The sequence below is a fragment of the Kogia breviceps genome, chromosome 11, assembly GCF_026419965.1.
Source record: "Kogia breviceps isolate mKogBre1 chromosome 11, mKogBre1 haplotype 1, whole genome shotgun sequence".
Taxonomy (NCBI): domain Eukaryota; kingdom Metazoa; phylum Chordata; class Mammalia; order Artiodactyla; family Physeteridae; genus Kogia; species Kogia breviceps.
Genome location: NC_081320.1, coordinates 81,122,439 through 81,143,728, shown reverse-complemented (window position 1 = coordinate 81,143,728; position 21,290 = coordinate 81,122,439). Strand labels below are relative to the sequence as shown.

General features: G+C 41.0%; 1 protein-coding gene across 2 annotated transcripts in view; it reads left to right on the top strand.

Annotated features, from left to right (window-relative positions):
• The window catches only part of WDR43 (WD repeat domain 43), a 50,919-nt gene extending 44,545 nt beyond the window's left edge, over window positions 1–6,374 (top strand). For both annotated transcript variants that reach the window (XM_059078619.2, XM_067007878.1), the window contains 4 exons: window positions 1,579–1,692; window positions 2,199–2,268; window positions 4,625–4,674; window positions 4,776–6,374. In XM_059078619.2, coding sequence (XP_058934602.1) covers window positions 1,579–1,692; window positions 2,199–2,268; window positions 4,625–4,674; window positions 4,776–4,946 — 405 coding nt within the window. In that variant the 3' untranslated portion in view covers window positions 4,947–6,374. The remainder of the gene's footprint in view (window positions 1–1,578; window positions 1,693–2,198; window positions 2,269–4,624; window positions 4,675–4,775) is intronic.
• Window positions 6,375–21,290: the final 14,916 nt, after the last annotated feature.

Here is a 21,290-nt window from a genome sequence, read left to right as displayed (position 1 = left end):
TACCTCTACAGATGGAAGGGAAGGAGCATAAAATCATAAAGCAACACCAAAAAAAACCAAACCAGTTTTATATGTCACAATATGAGCTGGGTTATTGCCACATCATCAATTTAATTATAGTTTATGCAGTTGACTCCTTCTTTTATTTGGTTATCTAGAACCTTACAATAGATTTTCTTGAAAGATTTTAGTGAATAGTTGAAAAGTTTTAATTACTCCTTAAACTATAGCTCTTCCCTTCTTAACAGTTTCACCCAATTCTTGCCTGATCACTGTCCCTTGTTCTCTGTCTCAGGATCCTTTTCCTTCAGTAGTTTGAGATAGGAAAAACTATTGGTTAACCTGTTTTGAGTTCGGCAGTTCATTCTTTGTATGTCTGTGGAGATCTCTGTCAGGATGTTAAAATGCGGGGAAGAGGTAGGAAACAGTAAGAATGCATATTGAGTTTCCCTGCTTATAGAAATCTTGGGAGTTGGATTGGGGGCAATGTCTGAGTGGTGTAGTGATGGGCATGGAAAGATTACCACAAGCATAGGACGACACTCATTTTGTGACCCCATTGAATTGCTTAGAAGCAAAAAGAGCCCTAAGAGGACTTGTAGTGAAATCTCTTCTGGAATCAACCCCTAAGTTATAACTACTGGAGTAGTCGTTGTATAACATTCTAGGTCAGGACAAAATAGACCTTGGAAGTATGGTACAGGGTGGACTCCAGCCTAAAACAGTTTTCTCTCCTCAGAAAACAAGTGCTTTTCCCCCTCCTTTCCTTCATTTTTTTCCTTCCTTATCAGTTATCTTTAAGTACCTTGTCTAAGTCAAGGACTGTGCTAGGCATGGGGGCTTTAGTAATGTACACTCTCATTTTTACTGTTTAAAGTTTAACATTTGAATGAAACACTCTTATTTACTCTAGTGTCAGAGATAGGAGGGCAAGTAAAGGTTAATTAAAGGGCAAAGAGTGGGGTCCCTTTTTCTGAAGCTCTGGAGGGAGAAAACATAATTTCCTTCTTTAATTTCTGAAGTATAACTCAAGAGGGTTAATTAACAGGAAGTATGTTTGAAATACCATAAGGTCAGCTTTGTATTCTGTCACTTTGTCCTGCTGGTCTCTGGGAGCTGTGAAAAGCTTCCTCTAGCTGCTGGGACCTAATGGAGGTAGATAATGTGATATCATCAGAGAGGATGTTTCAGAGTGAAGCCCTCTTTTTTAGCCCAGAGGTATGTGCTTGGGGTTACTGTTTAGTTAGTGTCTCCTTTATATTGATCTTCTCTGAAATAATATGATCGACACAAAGAAGTCCCACCCTGCAGTTTGTCTCTCCTTGTAGTTTCTCTTTCTGACCTTGCATCATTATTTTTTTTTAAAATGTATTATTTTTTTGCTGTTAGGACAGTAAAGGCCTCTGAAAATTTGAGATGTTGCTAGGCTGTGTGACAAGCAGCCACTGCCACTGGAAGTGCAAGCATTTGCTGGGGGCTGAATACTCAGGCATATCTGAGCATGATTTATATATTTGTTATCCGTGTTTTATTATAATAGTATCAAAGTATCATTTTTTTGTTGCTGTTGTTCCTTAGTTGCCTGACCTGGTACCCCAGCTGGGGACACTGTACCAGTTAATGGAAAGCAGAGTAAAAACTTTTCAGAAACTCTCCCACCTTCACGGAAAGCTCATCCTTCTAATCACGCAAGTGAGTAAATCATATTGTTTTGTGCTAAACTTTTGAATGTGATGGGAATGGAGAGAGGAATAAGGATTGTTTACCTGAATGTTGAAAGCGCCCGGTTTCAGCAAACAAATTGGTAAATCAGGACCTAGTCTTTGACTAGGGAATGTTATGTATTTGACAGTAAGTAGACTTAGTTGTGCCTGTGTCAGCTTTAACTCGGATGTTCTCACCGTCATGTGTCAGTTGTTAATACAGTTAGAGTGGTTGTGGTGCTATGAACAACCAGTCACGGTATTTCTACAGCGTTTTGTCGCAGAAAGAAATTGGATTACCTTAAAAGTATTTTCAGCTTTTACGGAGTAATTCTTTCTTGTATTTGACGAATATGCCTTTTGCCCTGTATTTGATCTACATTGTATTAAGGTCATCCATTATAATGGTTGAAGATGAGTTTACTGTTGGGGAAGGTTGTGATACTTGAGATCAGCTTACACTCTACTTCACAATAGCACTTGATTATCTTTCAGGTTACAGCATCAGAAAAAACAAAGGGACCAACTTGTCCTGCACAGAAGGCAAAGTTGGTGTATGAAGAAGGTAAAGCTTGGGGCATAGGCTAAACATTTAGTCTTTCGCATTGACTCAGTTCTGTGACTTTGTAAAAACATCAGTGTGAGGTCGTGCTTTGACACACACCTTCGCTAATAAAACGGGCAAGCTTGTGGCAAAACTGGCAAAAATGTGATCAAATAAAAAAAAGCAAAGGCACAAATATAATACAGAAACAGAAAAGGGCATTAGGTATGGAAGAGATTTGAGGAACACTATGAACAAACTATGCCAATACAAAAAACCTAGATGGTATAGGTAATTTCTTGGGAAACTTTAATGACCAAAATTGACTTAAAAATAAAAAGAAATAGAAACCTAGAACAAGCTAATAGCTTTAAATTGATTTAATCAAAACCTTTCACCATAGGGTACCAGACACAGGTTTTTTAAGTGACTTTTATCAGTCTTTAAGGAACAAGTCATTTTTGTCATGTACAAACAGTTTAGACATTGTATGAGTCAAAACCGGACAAGTATAGTCAAGAAAATAACATCTCAGGCCATCCTCAAATATCGTAAGTAGCAGATTGATTACAGAAGTACTTAAGTAAAATAATACGTCATTACCAGGTAGAATTTATTTAAAGATTGTAAGATGATTTAGCATCAAGAAATCTGTTAATGTAGTTATTACCATGTTAACAGATTATCTTGAACACTATTATTTTAATAGATATAGAAAAATAATTCAATGAAATTCCATCTTTGTACATCTCATTATTTGATAATCTAGTTCACACCATTGAAATATTCAGATAAGCAAGTTTACTGGATACCAAGATCTAGCAAAAAGGAATTGGTAGCATTATTATGTCCCAATAATGTATTGTATGTCCATAATGTCCCAGTTAGTAATGTCTTAGGAAAAAAGATCTCATTCACAGCAGCAACCAAAACTATGAAGTACCTAGAAATACCTCTAAAAAAATGAAACAAAACCTTTATAGAGAAAACTATAAAATATAACTGAAGAACATAAAAGCATAGCTGAATTAATTAATTATACTTTTTGTGATTTTTTTTTTCCTGGTTTTATTGAGATATAATTGACATATAACATTGTGCTTGTTTTGGGGGGGGGTACACCATAATGATCCTATATGTATATATTGTGAAATGATCATCACAATGTTTAGTTAACATCCATCACCACACGGTTATACATCTTTTGTTCCTATGATGAGAGCTTTTAAGATTGACTCTCTTAGCAGCTCTCAAATAAACATTACAGTATTGCTAACTGTGGTCACCATGGTGTACATTATCTACCCAGGACTGACTTATCTTATAATTGGACGTTTGTGTCTTTTGACCTTCACCCATTTCCTCCACCCCAATCTGACACCTCTGGCAACCACCAATCTGTTCCCTGTATCATTGAATCTCATTTTTATAGATGCTATATGTGAGTGAGATCATATAGTATTTACCTTTTTCTATCTGACTTTTTTTTTTTTTTTGCGCTACACAGGCCTCTCACTGTTGTGGCCTCTCCCGTTGCGGAGCACAGGCTCCGGGCGCGCAGGCTCAACAGCCATGACTCACAGGCCCAGCCGCTCTGTGGCATGTGGGATCTTCCCGGAACGGGGCACGAACCCGTATCCCCTGCATCGGCAGGCGGGCTCTCAACCACTGCGCCACCAGGGAAGCCCCTGACTTATTTCACTTAGCACAACGCCCTCAAGGTCCATCCATGTTGTTGCAAAGGGCAGGAGTTCCTATTGCATGGCTGAATAATAATCCATTTTGTGTGTGTGTGTGTGTGTATCACATTTTCTTTATCCATTCTTCCATCAATGGACATTTGGGTTGTTTCCCTGTCTTGACTATGGTAAATAATGCTGCAGCGAACATGGGAGTGCAATTAAATCTGAGATCCTGATTTCGTTTCCTTTGGTATATATTTAGAAGTGGACTTGGTGGATCATATGGTAATTGTATTTTTAATTTCTTGAGGAGTCTCATACTGTTTTCCATGGTGGCTGAACCAGTTTACATTCCCATCAGCAGTGCACAGGAGTTCCTTTTCTCCACATCCTCGGCTTAGTTTTTTTAAAAATTATTTTTTAATTGAAGTATAGTTAATGTACAATGACTTAGTGTTTTAGATAGGATTTTGTTAGGGTTTTGATACTTTGTCCTGCTCAATGAGATCTTGATGGAATAGTATATAATACATGTACTTTTATGCAAATAAGAGTATAAACAATGTTCCTTCTTAGATGGATGATAGCTGAATATATTTCTAAAAATAAATTCAGGAATCTGATTCTGTTTAGCTTTCTGGGCTATATCTTCTGCTTTGATCACAAAATTAAAGCTTGTTTCCCCTTCCTTACAGAATCTTCTGAAGAGGAGTCTGATGATGAAATAGCAGATAAGGATTCTGATGTGAGTAATTTGTTTCCTGGTACATAAATCTGCCTTATATCTTTGTACTCTATAAGAATGAGGCCTTCAATCATGCTTTCCTTGCTTAATATTTCTATCAGGATAATTGGGATGAAGATGAGGAAGAGAAAGGAGGTGAAAAAGATGAGGATGCTGATGAAGAGGAAGAAGAGGATGGTGAAGAAAATGGTGAGGACAGAGATGTGGCAAGTGAAAAGGAATTAAATGGAGATTCTGATTTAGATCCTGAAAATGAAAGTGAAGAAGAATGAACAGAGAAGAAAAGTCAGATGAACTATGTAAACTGGCTCATCTTACCCACTGCTGCCGAGTTCTCCTATGGAGGGTTGTCTCTGTGATAGATGCCAAGGACTGCTGCACATTTCCAAATTCCTAATGGTGGCTCCCATGCCACTTTGCTGTCTTGAGCACCCCAGACTTAACTCTGTAAATAAGAGAGTTTCATTCAAATGTTAATAAACTTTACACAGCAAATAGATACATTTTCTGCAGTGTACTGACATGAGTGTTCAATATATGGTATATTTTTATAATGTAATATCCCGGTATGATTGGTTATGCCAAGAATTGATATAAGCGAAGATAAAGACATTTCCCATGTAAGGGTTCAAGAACTGGACTTTTGTGAAGGAGTCAGCTCTTATCTCAGGTTGGTATCTTTCATCACATCCTGGTATGAAGCAGCACTAGTGAAAAAATTTTAATTTGGTACATTTTTATAAAATATGAAGGGATAAACTAAAACCTGGAGTAAAAATGATTGTGACTAAAAATAAAATCACCGGTACCCCTAGCTTCTCTGTTGACTGTGGTAATCTGATTTGAGTCAGATTGAATATTTGGAGTGCTTCCCCAAAACAACCACTTATTTTTTAAGCTGTCATGTGAAGTATTTTTTTAAAACACAGAAAAATTATGATAATTAAAAAACTAAAGCATTAGCCATATTAAGGATTTTTCTTGACTGCAGGTTGCCTGTAATGAATCATCAGTGTATAGATTTAGAAGTGTTCATTACCTGCAACTTTTTAAAAGATTCAGTTACAGCTGCTTTTGAAGAGGTTTTCATTTTTATTTAAATTACTAATGGATCAAAGAACAGTTGTTTATTTTTTCTCTTTGGTTTTAGATATTAATGATAACCTTGTTGGAATTTTTTTCCAAAGAAAATATTTTTATAATTCCGTAATTTAATGTGTTCCTTCTCATTACCCACTCTTGGCAGTGTTGGGGTATGTTTACCTTAAAATAAATCTGACTCAAGATTTTTTATGTATGTATAAAGAAGTATTTTGGTGTGCTACAAAAGCCTTTTCAAATTATCAGTAATTTTTTTTTGTTTTTGTTTTGTTTTAAAGAATGAGCCAGTATTTGCTTAGTGCTCTCTAGGGAACATGCAGATGGAAGCTCAACTCTAAGAAAGGGCTGGGGAGATGGGTTTATTTTTCCCTCCTGTGAATATGTAAAACATAAAACCATTATCTCCGAGGGACTTCTGATATCGGTGGCAGACAGATTTCTGTGCTCAACTAATAGCGCTGGAGCCATATAGAGCATCCTGGGAAAGTTAGAGTCAGCTACTGGTGTAATGTATAGTTATATTTGTCTATAAATGAAGCTGTTTATGGCAATTTAATACCATTCTCTTTGTAAAGTGAATAAATATTCATCTTTACCCAGTGCTTGTCTTGTGGTATATGTAGGGGAACACAGCCACAGGCTTGTGCTTGAAGGTTTTTAAAAAATCATCTTAACTCCACTAGCATTAATAGGTAAATGCTTTCAAGGCTTTTTGGATAATCTAGCATTTGTAACAAAGCGAAGGAACCAAGAACTTTGTTAGGAGCTAGTGGTTGTTTCTTGCCCCGCCTGGCAGGGCCGCGCTCCCACCACCCGAGGTTGCGGTGGCAGTCACGAGGGTGCACGTGCCCATGGGTCAGGCTGTGTCCTGTGGCCTGGGTCAGATTTCCCCTGCACCTGGCTCTACCTAGAGAACGGTAGTAATTGCTTACTGTTTCTTGTTTTAGACAAATCCAGAGTTAAATTACAAACTTGTTACAAAGCCTTTTCTAGTTTCAGGGTATTCCACTCCTAATCCAGACAACAAAGTTTTGAGTATGTGGTGGTGTCTTTATTGATGTTAATTTTTCTTCCTAGTTTTTTTATTTTTAATAATTGACCCTCTGTTCATGATCAAATCAAGGATCACATATTACATTTGGTTGTCATTGCTTTGTCAATCTAGAATATTCCCCCTTGTGTGTGTGTTTCATGATTTTGGTATTTAAGTAAGTGCACATAAATTAAGCTGTGTTACAGAATGTCCTACAGTCCAGGTTTGTCAGATTGCTTCCTTATGATTAGGTTCTCATTTAAATGTTTTTGGCAAGAATACCAAATAGCTGGCGATATTTGAGGTTAATTTTTAAAAGTAAAATCTTTGGGGGCATAGAAGAGTATATATTAGTATGTTTTGATGTAAGTAGATGTTGAGGCTTCAGCTTTGGGATTTTTGAAGTGTTAGTGCAGAGGGATGTTTGAGGGTCAAAAATGGGATCTAGGGACTTCCCTGGTGGTACAGTGGTCAAGAAGCCACCTTCCAATGCAGAGGATGCAAGTTTGATCATCGTCGGGAAACTAGGTTCCCATATGCTGTGGGGCCACTGAGCCCATGCACAACTACTGCGCTTGTGCGCCTCAATTAGAGAGCCTGCATGCTGCAAACTACAGAGCCCACACACCCTGGAGCCTGTGCGCCACAACTAGAAAAGAGAAAACCTGCACACAGCAATGAAGAGCCTGCATGCCTCAACGAAGATCCCGCATGCTGCAACCAAGACCCCATGCAGCCAAAATAAATAAATAAATGAAAAGATATAATAAAAAGAAATCGGATCTAGGTAGTGAGATAATTTGGGTACATTGGTGCTATATATGTAAGGCTGTTAAAATTTTTGTGGAGGTAAATTCTCAACAATGTTCATTCATTCGTGTAACATTTATTGATTGCCTACTCCGCCAGGGATTAGTTGCTTGGTGCATATACATCACTGAGTAACAGTGAATGACTGAATAACTGATTAATAAGGAGCTGACATTCTATCAGAAGTAGGCAATAAACTGTACAAGGTATAAGGAATAAATGAATTCTATATAGTATATTAGAAGATGGTGACTTCCGGGGGGGAAAGAGTAAGTGTGTTGGGGTTAGGGAGTGCAGTTGCAGAATTAAATATGTGATCAGGGTAGCGATTATTGAGATGAGATGTGAACATAGACGAGGTGGAGGTGAGGAAATTAGCTACGTGGGTATCTATGGAGGAGTGTTCCAGGCAGAAGAAATGGCAGGAGCAGAGGCCAGCACACGTGTGATGTGTTGAAACCACGAGAGGAGACCAGTGTGACTGGAACGGAGTGAGGTGATGGGGACTTAGGCCAGGGTAGTAGTAATGGACTTGGTGATAGTTGGTTAGTTTCAGGGATTGTTTCTAGTTTAGAGCAAGCTGGGTCTCCGAGAGGTGTGAGGAAAAGGGCGGAGTCGGGTATGACTTGCTGGAGCACCAGGATGAAGCTGTGGGTGGAGCAGCTTTGGGGAAGGAGATCAGGAATTGGATTGCGGACGTACTAAGTTACAGATATCTGTTAGGAATGCAAGTCCATACCCAGTTGATTTGAGGGGCGAGTTTAGATGGAGGGTCAGTAAAGAAGCCACAAGACTGGGTGAGCTTTTCCGGGGAGTGAATGTGCATAGGAAGAGCACCCCGCGTTGGAGGAGAGGAGAAACACCAAGGGACACGAAGGGGGAAGGTGAGGTAGGGGAAATTGAGGTTTACTTACTCTACCATTTTCATTGAATCCTCGACGTCCTTCAGCTGTAGTTTCTTTCAGCTGAAATTGATATTACTGATGGATCCTTCCAGGCTGCAGTGGCTTTTGTGATGCCCCTTCATGTGACTGCTTGATCCTTTCTTGGAAGGCTACTCAGGCATAAAATTTGTTCTCTTAATGCAGTAGTGTCGTGGTGCCTCTGTGGCACCTAGGCACTGTCCCTCGTCATGTGTCCAAGCTGTACACTGGATCACAAAACTGGCACAACGAGAGACCACAGCGGTGTAAGCAGACGTCATTCAAACAGGAACACAGGAAGAAAGCATAGGGTAGGTGGCGCTCTCTCTTCTGTACAGTGCTGGCTGACTTGGTGTGAGAAAATGGAATTGTACTTGTCAGCACTATAATGGATATTCGTATATGTGTGGGTAATGTTTAAAATATGAAAATTCTGAGAACAGGGTGATTATAAATCGCACTTCAGCAGGTGACAGATGTCAAATGGAAAATCCAAAAGTTGAAAGTTACCACTTAAAAAATTACCTGGCATATTCTTTCCAGGTAATAGTGGCTCAAAGGCCAAGGAAATACTATTCTTTTTGGACGTTGAAGTTTAAAAAGGATTTCCTAATGGAAATAAGTATGTAGGAAAACATGTTGTTACAGCCTTGCCTTTGGCCTTGTACTTTATTTTGTTCTAGTTTGAAAGAGGGGAAGGGATGTGGTTGTCTGGCAGTGCAGTCGCTGAAGTCCGAGACAGCTTGGCTGCCTCAGCTGACCCTGTGCGGGCATGATGGTCCAGAACTGGGCCGCTACTTCCACAGGTTCAGAAACGTAATTTTGTCCTTGTCCCTAGACTTGATGTATCAATAGTTTCATACAGTCAGAACATCAGCCAGGCTTCCAAGAGAAATTGGTATTTAAATGGTGTATTTATTAATAGAAATAAACACCTCTCCAGTGGAGCAGTGGAGCAGTGTTCGTGTTGGGTGGTGACATGTCTCCTTTTGCACAGGAAAGTCACACGGTAAAAACCAGTTTTATAACTGGAAGATTATCTTTGCACCAGAGTGTGGAATTGGAATAGAGACATGAATTGGATGGTTGGTGGACAGTGTGTAGTCGGTACTAAAGGGGTTGGAATTCTTGGCTTCCTTGCGTGTTGCTCTGACCCTTCGCCTTTTATTTTATTTTTATTTATTTATGTTTATTCATTTTTGCGGCACGTGGAATCTTAGTCGTGGCACGCATGTGGGATCTAGTTCCCCGACCAGGGATAGAACCCGGGCCCCCTGCATTGGGAGCACCGAGTCTTACCCACTGGACCACCAAGGAAGTCCCCTGACCCTTCTTTTAACAGGACCGTTACTGTGGGTGGAATGACGGTGTTTGGGTCTCCCCAGCACCCACTTAGGGACTGCCAGTTAGGGTGCACTCTCATTATTCAGAGACCATGAGTACCACCAAATGTGGTTACAACCTAAGAAACAAACTTGCTATTTTCTGCCAAACTTTGACTTTGTTAATTATCCCCAACCTGGCAAAGTCTGCACTCCCCCAGCCCCCCATTTTTTTTTATTATTATGGTAAAATATACATATCATTTTAACCATTTTTTTTTTTTTTTTTTTTGCGGTACGCGGGCCTCTCACTGTTGTGGCCTCTCCCGTTGCGGAGCACAGGCTCCGGACGCGCAGGCTCAGCGGCCATGGCTCACGGGCCCAGCCGCTGCGCGGCATGTGGGATCTTCCCGGACCGGGGCACGAACTCGCGTCCCCCGCATCGGCAGGCGGATTCTCAACCACTGCGCCACAAGGGAAACCCCATTTTAACCATTTTTAAGTGTATAGGTCTGTGGCATTAAGTACATTTCCATGGTTGTTCAACTGGCAAAATCTCTTAATTGGTGATTTTGGTGGAAGGATCGGGTTCAGGAAATGGAAGAGTGAATATGAATACAGTCAGTCTGTTGTGGAGACACCAAAGTTAGGGCCGAAAGCTCCAATTCTGGCTCCAAAGTACAACATGGCAGTGATAAATCTGCTTCATTTCTTTTTTTGGTCTGTGACAGGAGAGTAACGACAATGCTGTTTGTGGCAAGGATGCTGTGAGAACCAAATGGAGCCGTGTCTGTGGGACACCGAACACGAAAGCTCAGTTCGTGTTAGGCATTTCCCAGTATGGGAGAGCGGGAGGGCCACAAGTTCGAAGGGAAACTCCTTTCTGTCTCTGACATTTTTTAGAAATTCAGACAGAGCCTTATGGGTAAGCACAGTCCCCCTTTTCCACAGTTGAAAAAGTGAACTAGGGCTTCACTGGTGGCGCAGTGGTTGAGAGTCCGCCTGCCGATGCAGGGGACACGGGTTCGTGCCCCGGTCCGGGAAGATCCCACATGCCGCGGAGCGGCTGGGCCCGTGAGCCATGGCCGCTGAGCCTGCGCGTCCGGAGCCTGTGCTCCGCAACGGGAGAGGCCGCAACAGTGAGAGGCCCGCATACCACAAAAAAAAAAAAAAAAGTGAACTAAAGTATTTTTTCTGTAATGCATTTTAAAAACCTGTTGTTTTACCAGCAACGACATTCATTGAGTATATTTTGGAACATATCAAAAAGCATAAAGAAGGAAAATAAAATGTTAAGAGAGGTTAACCATTTGTAACGTTATGGTGTATCTCCTTTTAATATTTTTTCTCTTTGCATGAGTGCATACACATTTTTCTTATGAAATTACAATCATATATTAATATTCTTTGTCACATAAAATATTGTTAATTATCCCTTGCAATAAGGATGCTTGTGGTTCTTAGTATTCTACCTTATTAAACTTGAACTTACTCTCCTATTATAATTTGTTATTAAGTAGTGCTACGGTGAAATTCTTACCTTTTGTATTTTTCTTTAAATGTATCCTTATGAGATATTCCCATGAGTAGTGTTACTTAATTAAATACATGAATATTCTCTTCAGGCTAAAGAAATTTGCCAAAACCCTTTTCCAGAAACGTTGTGTTGATTTTCAACCCCACAAAGTAGTGTGTTTCCACCTCATCATGAACCTCAGATCACCTGCATTTTTGGTTGCCACTTATATTTCTTAAGAGTATTGCAGGTTCAGGTTCTTGTCCATGCTTAAAGGGATTGTCTTATTTACCTGTAACCCCTCTTGCCAAACAGATGGCACAAATATTTTTTCCCAATTTGCCTTTTATCATACTATTTTCCTTTATAGTTTTCTTATTTTTAAGCTTAAAAAATTTCCCCCTAGGAAGATAATTCTTGTATAATATTTTGTTCTAGTCGTTTTACGTTGTTATTTTTCTTATATTTACCTCTGTAGTAACTGGCTGTGATGTATCAGTGCATTGTGAAATAAAGTAGGTTGCAACCACCATTTTTCAAAGTAGAAAAGGTAATTATAGAAAAGATTGGTGCATTGCATGTAGTTAAGGGTAACTGTTTTAGAGGTTGCAATGGTAACATGTGTTTCTGTGGGTAAGACATTCGAAAGCTGCTGCTCTCATCCATATGGAATTATTTTTGGTATAGCTGTGAGATGAGGCTCTAACCTAGGATTCCCCTGCACACACCAGTTTTTTCCACACTGTTGAATACTGTTTACTGTGGACTGAGTTTGTGTCTCCCTAAAATTTGTATGTTGAAACCCTAATCACCAATGTGATGTTATTGGAGATGGTGCTTTCGGGAGGTAATTAAGTCATGAGAGGGGAGCCGTCATGATGAGATTGGTGCCCTCATAAGAAGAGGAACAGAGAGCTTGCTTCCTTTCTGCCGTATGAGGATATGGTGAGAAGACTGCCATCCGCAAACAGGAAGCAGGTTCTCACCAGGTACCAGATCCGCCAGCACCTTGGTCTTGGACTTCTCAGCCTTTAGAACTGAGAAATGAACGTTTGTTGTCTAAGCCGCCCCGCCTATGGTAGTTTGTTATAGCAGCCTGAACAGACTAAGACTCTCTTTTCCTATCCCATAGCCTTGTGCTTTCTCTGTCGTATGGTAGGTCCGTTTCAGTGCTGTCCATTCTATTCTATTGATCTCTCTTCTTGTGCTTTGTAAGTCATTTTGTTGGTGGTGGTAGCTTTATACCTCTTTGAAATATTTTCCTAAATATTTTTTGCCTTTTCGTTCTTCCATATTATTAAAATAGTAAAGATTCTTTGGTTGGAAGAAACAAAAACTTACTAGATGCAGCTTAAGCAAAACAAATGTAGTATTACAGTTTCAGAGAATCTGTGTACACGAGCAGAAACAGCTGGGGAAGAACCCTAGGGCCTTTGTGTGGTCCCTTATTTGCTGCCCTCTGCTGCCGTCTGTTGTCTCAAAGTTCTCTCTGTCTGCCTTACCGTCCAAGTCTATGATGTTATAATCCAGCCACTTGCTGATTCCCAGGAGAGCTGGATATTCTCTGCCTCTCCAGATCCCCTCTCCACCTCTCTCTGTCTGCTCTTCGCCCTAGGTGGTTGAGTTTTACAAACTGCAATAGGCCGGCTCCCTTTCCTGGCTTCTGGCTGGGATCAGCCAAGTGGGTGGTACTGGCAAGTGATGGGAGGGCGGGAGGAGAGGAGGTCTGAGTATTTATTCCGCCGGGTGAGCCCTCTGTCAGGCTGTGGTTTGGCAGGGGCTGCTGTGTTCCTCCACCTGTGTCTTAACTCTGGCTGGAGTCCAAGGACAGTTCGGCCCCTTTGTTCTTTTTCAGAAAGATTCTCTTTCCATTATAGGTCATTACAAGATATTGAGTATAATTCCCTGTGCTATATAGTAGGTCCTCATTTATCTATTTTAGGTATAATAGTGTGTATCTGTTAACCCCAAACTCCTAATTTGTCCCCAGCCCCGCGTCCGTTTCCTACGTCTGTGAGTCTGTCTCTATTTTGTAAATAAGTAGAAATGCATTCTTGTAAAAGAGGATGAAACTTGACATTTAAGGCTAAACTAACTTTGCCCACGACTCTGATCCCCTTCTCTCCCCACTTGCAATGGTTTATATGCAGAGGTAACCACTGTTATTTTAGATTCTGGATCTCTCCAAATCTTTCTCTATGCATTTGCATACCTACAGATGTGCTCTTCGGAAATAAGTAGTTTCTTTGTTCCCACATAAATGGTATCATACTGTATGTAACATTCTGCAACTTGAATTTTGCTTTTTATTACTCAATATATCTTGGAGGGCTTTCCAAGTTAGTAATATAGAACTATTTCGTTCTTTTAAACTGCATCAGGATCAGCTGGCGGGCTGGTGAAAGCACAGATTGCTGGGTCCCACCCTGGAGTTTTTAAGTCGGTGGGGTGGGGAGGGGCAGGGAATGTGCATTTCTAACAAATTCCCAGGTGGCATTGATGCTGCTGTTCTGTGAACCTACTCCCTTTTGATAACCGCTGCAGTGGTTTTAGGCTGTTGAGCCATCGCCTGATAGACACTGAGGTTGTTTCCAATTTCTCAGAAAAATAAAGAAGGTGGCAGTGACCTTGTCTGTACTTCTGGTGCACGTGAATCAGGATCTTCCTAGGGTGGGTATCGAGAAGGGGAATTCTAGGTCACAGGGTATGTGTACTTTAAATTTTAGTAATTACTGTCAAATTGCCTATCAGTGGGCTATAGCAGGTTACAGATGATCTTTCAAATAATTTACTCCCAAGTTAAAAATAAATCTGATGGGAATTTTGACTGGGCTTGAGATAAACCAACAGATTAAGAGAATTGGTTTCATCATGGAATATTATAACATTAAAATTTGCTTTTCTCATTTGAAAAGTAAAAAATATACTTTTCTCATTGGATAGGCATATAATATGATCATTATTTTTTAAGAATTGGGAAATGGTGGCTCCTGCTTCGACCTCCTTAGGTTGGGATAGTTACATTGGGGGTAATGATCTAGTTGCTCCCTTAAGAGTCTGTGAGCATCCCAGCCTCGGCAAAGTACATAAGATTCTTATAGGTCATATTTCCCAGGCTGTTACCTCATGAATGAATGGTTTTGTGTGTTAATTCAGCAGGATAGGGGACGCCCTGGGGTCTGTATAGGTGGGACTCTTTTCATGGGGAAGGAAGTTTTTCACCTCTCTTCTCCCACACCTGGGTTCTCAGTGTTTTGCATACAGTCAATTGCATTTGACACACAGCATTGGAATGTCCCTGGGATTAGGGCTGTGACAAGTATAATGCAGGAATGGGGATGAGTAGGAGGATACAGTTAAGCAACTAATTAGAATACAAGGTAGAATGAAGTAAGTGTCATTTACTTTCGCAGGTGAAGTGCCGTGGAAGCCAGGAGAAAGGAGAGATTGATCTACTCCTAGCCAGGGATCAGAATTGAGGACTTGAGTACGGTGACCCAAGCCTTGAGGGAGGGCCTTCTAGGAAGCAAGAACGATTACAGTGAGTGGCAAATAGATGCTTAACAGGCGTGTTCTAAAAACCTGTAACTCAGACGCTTACAGGGGAGGGTCCTTGATTCAGTTAAGTGGCAGGTTTTTCTCGGGTGTCCCCAGATGGCCCTTTCTCCCTCACTAGACATGCTGTGTCTGGAGTGCAGAGCACATGTGTGTTGCTTCTTGTTCTTGCTCAAATTTGCTCAGTTTAGTGGGTGCACTGAACACCTGGGCACTGTCATCACACTTTTCTCCCATCCTCACCAGATTGCCTTGGTTACTTTCTCAGTTTAGAAGGACGACGTCAATGTAAAAAACGACCATTAGATGCCAGCCTTGCTTTGTGCAAATTTTTTCTTATCGCAGACAAGGCATTTTGAGGAAAAGCTGCTAGTTGTGACCTCTTCCTGTGTAAACTCCCATGATGGGTGGGGGGTTTGTTTTCTGAACCCCAGCCCTGGGCTTGGCCCAGGGAAACCTTGAGATGCTTCTAGCTCTCTTTCTTTTCTGGTGACCAGGTCCCAAAAGAGAACCTTGAATGTCTCTAGCCCAGCAACATGCATCATGAGAGGGACCGAAAATGAATCCCAGTTTAGAGGAGATCGGGTCTCTAGGCTGTGGCTGGCACCTCCAGATACACTGGTTTGGGCAGTACCCATGGAGCAGGTAGCTGGTCTATCTCCATCCCTCCTGGACCCCCCACACCCCGCACTGGACTACAAACACCAGTCTGACAAAATGCCTGGCCGACAAGGGAAGCAGCAGCAGCTCTTAGTCTCTTAAGAGTCCCTGAGCACAGGAAGCTAGAACCCACGTTTCCCTGCATTTCAAAAGTGAAGTAAATAACAGTAAGGCCAGAATCGGAGAAAAATCACAATACTGTTCACCAACCACATTAATTTTCCCAATAGATTTTGTCCATGAAAACCATGGTTTTACATTATGTCAACGACAGTGTGGAGGCAGAATTTTTTTTCTACTTAACTTCTTTTCCCACCTTATGAAGATTTCCAATATACAGAAGTTAAAAGTAGTACGATTATCTCTATGCACACCACTTAGGTTAAGCCGTTGTTAATATTTTGCTTCATCTACATTTGTGTGCATGTTTTTTTTTTGCTGATCTTTTAGAAAATAAATTGGAGATGTCATGACAACTTTACTCCTAAATACTTCAGTGTGAATTTTCTAAAAATTATGACCTCTAACACAATCACAATACCATATTACACCAAAAAATTCAAACAGTAATTCCCTAATAGCATCTAATATCTGGTTCATATTCAATTTTTTCCAATTGTCCCCCAAATATCTTATTTTAAAAATTAATTAATTAATTAATTTTGGGCTGCATTGGGTCTTCGTTGCTGCTCACAGGCTTTCTCTACTTGTGGTGAATGGGGGCTACTCTTCGTTGCGGTGCATGGGCTTCTCACTGCGGTGGCTTCTCTTGTTGCGGAGCACGGGCTCTAGGCTCATGGGCTTCAGTAGCCGTGGCATGAGGTCTCAGTAGTTGTGGCACACAGGCTTAGTTGCTCCGTGGCATGTGGGATCTTCATGACCAGGTATTGAACCTGTGTCCCCTGCATTGGCAGGCGGATTCTTAACCACTGTCCCACCAGAGAAGTCTCTCCCCAAATGTATTTTATAGTTGGCTTTTCTCAAACCAGGATACAGTCAAGGTGCACCCATTGGATTTGGTTGTTGAGTCTTCTTTAGTTATTCTTGCTCTAAGACGCCCTCTTCCCCTCCCCCACCCTTAGTGTTTTCTATGGCATTGACATATTGGAGAGACCAGGCTAGTTGTCTTGTAGAATGAGCCACATGTTGGTTTGATTGTTTCCCTATTGTGGGTTTAACTCATTTCTTTCTCCCTGTATTTTCTATAATCTGGATGTTAAATCTCAGTATTATCCAATAGAACTTTCTGTGATGATGGAAATGTTCTCTGTAATGTCCAGTATGGTAGTCACTAGCCACATGTGGTCACTGAGCACTTGAAATGTAGCCAGTGTGTCTGAGTAACTGAATTTTACATTTTATTTAATTTTCATTCATTAACTTATATTTAAATAGCCACACGTGGCTGGTGGCTGTGGCATGGAACAGAATGGATCTTAAGGCTTGATTAGGTTTAGGTTTAATAGTTTTGGTAAGACACCAAAGGTGATGCTGTATATTTCATTTTGCAACCCATCAGGAGGAGAAATCGTAACACACTGTCCTGCTACTAGTGAGAGTAGTTAAAAAAAAACTTTATCGAGGTATAATTTACAATCAAAAACATTTTAAGTGTATAGGTCAATGAGTTTCAACAAAAGTTTACACCTGTATAACCATGACACAATCCAGATATAGGAAATTTCCATCACTGCCAACAGTTTACTTGTGTATCTTCCAGTTAATCCCAAAGTGCCCCTCCCCACAAGTCTGGGGCAACCATTGATATGCCTTCTGACACTATGGAATAGCTATCTTTCCAACAGCTTCATATAAATAAAATCAATACATGTACTCTTCTGATTTTGAGTTTCCAATGACAGATACTCAACACGATGTTTTTGAGATTCCTCGGTGTTGTAGCATGTATCCATAGTTTGTTCCTTTTATTGACAGGTGGTATTCCATTGTCTGGGTATGCCACAATTTGTTTATCCCGTCTGTTGATGGAGATTTCATTTGTTTCCTGTTCAGCACTGAAAGCAAAACTTTCCCTCTAAGTGCTGCTTTAGCTGTATCCAACAAATTTTGAGAGGCTGTGCTTTCATTTTCATTCAATACAAAACATTCTCTAATTTCTCTTTTGAGTTCTCCTTTTTAAAAATTATAGTTTTTACATTTTACAAATGTAAAATGTACATTTACAATATTGTATTAGTTTCAGGTGTATAACAGCGTGATTCAATATTTTTATAGACTATACTCCATTTGAAGTTGTTGTAAAATATTGGCTATATATGTGAGTTCTCCTCTGACTCATGGATTATTTAGAAGTGTGATTTTTAATTTCTAAATATTTGGGGACTTTCCAAAGATCTTTATGTGAATTTCTAACTTAATTCTGTTGTGGTAAGAGAACTTCCTCTCTATAAATTATTTTAAAATACTTATTAAGACTTGTTTTGTGGCTCAGTTATATGATCTATCTTGGTGAATGTTTCTTATGCACTTCAAAAGAATGTGTATCTGCTCTTGTTGGGTGGAATGTTCTATAAATATCAATTAGGTCAAATTGTTTGATAGTGTTGTTCAGGTTTTCTACTTTTTGTGTCTACTTATCCTATCATTTATCAAAAGAGGTCTATTGAAGTATTAACTATAATGTGGATTTGATGTTTTTCTTCAGTTCTGCCAGTTTTCTCTGCATGTATGTTGAGCTTTGTTATTTGTCACATACTCATTTAAGATTGTTATGTCTTCTTAATGAATTGACCTCTTTGTCATTGTGAAATGTCCTTCTTTAAACTGGATAATGTCTCTTATCCTCATGTCTATTTCATCTGATATTAATGTAGCCACTCCAGTTTTCTTATGCTTATTGTTTGCACAAAAATCTTTTCCTTTTACTTTTAATCTGTGTTTTAAATTTTAAAGTGGATCTCTTGTAAGCAGCATATAATGGGGTCTGGCTTTTACCCAGTCTGACTCTCTCTTCCTTTTTTTTGAATGTTTAGACTATTTACATTTAGTGTATTTATCAGTATGATTGGGATTAAGTGTACCATTTTGCTGTTTTTGTCTATTTGTCTCATCTGTTCTTTGTTCCCCCTTTCCTCCTCTTTTTGTGACTTTTGGTTGAATATTTTAAAAATTCCTCTTTATCTTCACTACTGGCTTATTTGCTCTACATCTGTGTTTTATGTCTTTTAGTGATGGCCCTGGGGTTTGCCATATGCATCAAAACACGCATGGCCCTACTGAGTTCCCTAGTGAATGCCCTGAGTTATCAGCAAGGACTCTCCTTTCTGGTTGGTTGGAACTTAAGTGCTATGTAATCTCTGGGAGCTGTTCAGCTCACTGTTTCTTGGTAGCTTTTTGTTTGACCTCCTGGAATTTCATTCTATGTATGAGCATCTTGTATTCAGTAAAGACTCAAGGGCACTTCCTGTCAGGTTTTTTTGGGGGGAGCTCTTTTTCTCCCTCCCTCTCTCTATCGGAACTCTGTCCTTCAATTTCCAGGTGTCTCAGCTTCTCTGAATCCCCATCTCTGTCTCCTCAACACAGCTGGGTTGGGGTTCTCCATTCCTACTCTGTGGTCTGGAATGTGCCTCCAGGCAGAAAGCTAGGATTCCTGCCAGCCTCACTACATCTGTTTCCTTCCTCTCAGGAATCACAGTGCTACCTGTTGTCCATTGTCTGAAAAATAATTGTTTCATATATTTTATCTGGTTTTCTAATTGTTTATTGTGGGAGAGTAAATCCGGTCTATGTTATTACAACATGTCAGAAGGAAAAGTCTCATTTAACTCTTGATTATTGGTCTGTTTTATGTGACTACACAGTCTTTATTATAGTAATTTAAAAATGCATATAAATAATCTATGTTCATAGCAGAAAACCTTGAAATATGAACTGAAGTAAAAATCATCCATAATCCCCTCCATCATGAAGCAAGCAGAAATAATGTTTTAGCATATATCTTTCCAGACTTTTCTATGTGCATGTGTATCTATAAATACAAAAATAAGACTATAGTATCCCCATCACAACGATGGTTTATAATGGCTGCCTAGTTCCCAAGAACACAGGAGAAATGGCTCCTATTTTTTGTCCACATTATGACAGCTCATGAGTTTTACAGGAGAGCCTCCTACATTCTGCAGACATTTGCAAGACTCTGGATTTGAAAAATTTCATGTGTAAAAGAAACCCATATATATATACATATGTGTGTGTGTGTGTGTGTGTGTGTGTGTGTGTGTGTGTGTGTGTGTATATATATATATATATATATAGCAAGTCTGCAAAGCTGCAAATGTAAAATTTTGAGACAGAAAGAATTTTATTTAACCAAAAAAAGAGAGAGAGAGAGAGAAAGAAGGAAAGAGAAAGAAAAGTGGCAGATTCAACATTACATTTTTAGGCCCCAAAAGAGCTGTGTCTTTGCTGTGGTATTGAGTGTGGCCTTTACCCCAAGGACGCTGGGAGCCGTGAGGGGTGTCCAGCTGGGCACGACCATCGGGTCTGTATTTCAGAAGCTCTGACTCTCGCTGTGATGTGAGATGGGTTTAGGGAGAGGTACAGCCCCTCCCCCCGCCCCGGGTGGAGCTGGGGGACACAGAGGCTGTCCTTGTCCTGTCCCGGTCCTGCCTGGCATTCCCACTGATGACTTGCTCTCACTTACAAGCTGCGGGACTTGGGCAAGGGCTTACCGTGCCGGGCCTCAGTTTCCCCGTCTGTAAGCCCAGGTTTCTTCATACCTGAGTTTCTTCGTACCTTCCAACCTCACAGGGGGAATCCAAAGCAAAGCACGAGGAAGCCTCTCCCCGCTCCTTGCAGCCACGGGTCCTGGTGTCTCCTTTCGGGGGGCCTCTGTTGGAGGGAGTTCAGGAGTTCGGTTCAACTTGCCAGCTCACCTCCTGAGGGGCTGTGGTGAAGGCAGCCTCCCCGCGGGGCCCAGTGGGCTTCTGGCTCAGGGCCAGTGCCTGCCGGTGGGGAGTCTTGTTCCTCATGCTTGCTGCCTGGCCCTCCTTGGCCCCTCCTGGAGCTTGATTAATGCAAACTGCTCCTCAGGAGAGGTCCCCCCTGGCCCGGCCGCAGTGGTGTCTCAGAGAAGAGGAGAGAACCCCAGGAAGGTGCTGGGGATGCTGGCAGTGGGTTCAGTCGGCAAGCCCTGGGCATGTGTCATTCAGCCGGCCAGGCCTCCTGGATGTGGGATCAGCCTCGGGCCAGCTCTCTCTGCTCTGTATTTCATCGCCTGCCTATTCCTCTGTAAAGAACGTGGGGGGATCTGTCTGCAAAGATTCTTAGTGTCTTTGGGCAAGTGGCTCTTCGCACAGCTGCATAAAGTCAGTGAGGCCCGGCTCCCCCTGTGCCCCTTGGACGGTGAAGGTGAGAAGGGAGTAGGGTGAGGGGTAGGAGCAGTTGTCATTCGAGGTGGGAGATGCCAGCCAGAGATTTCTGTCCAAGGGCCTGGGCTCAGTGAGGAAACACACATGGGCTGCTAGGGCTCCCGGTTTCCAAAAGTTGGGGCCATGGAATCTGGGTTGGGAGGAGGCCATATAGGCTTCCTGCTACGCAAGTATTTCTGGGGAAGGACATGAGCAGTGATGGAGGGCCTATGACGGGCTAGATAGAATCACAAGGTGTTACAGGCACCTATTTAATTCTTACAGCAACTCTATCAAGTCAGTACTATTACTATCCCCATTTTATAG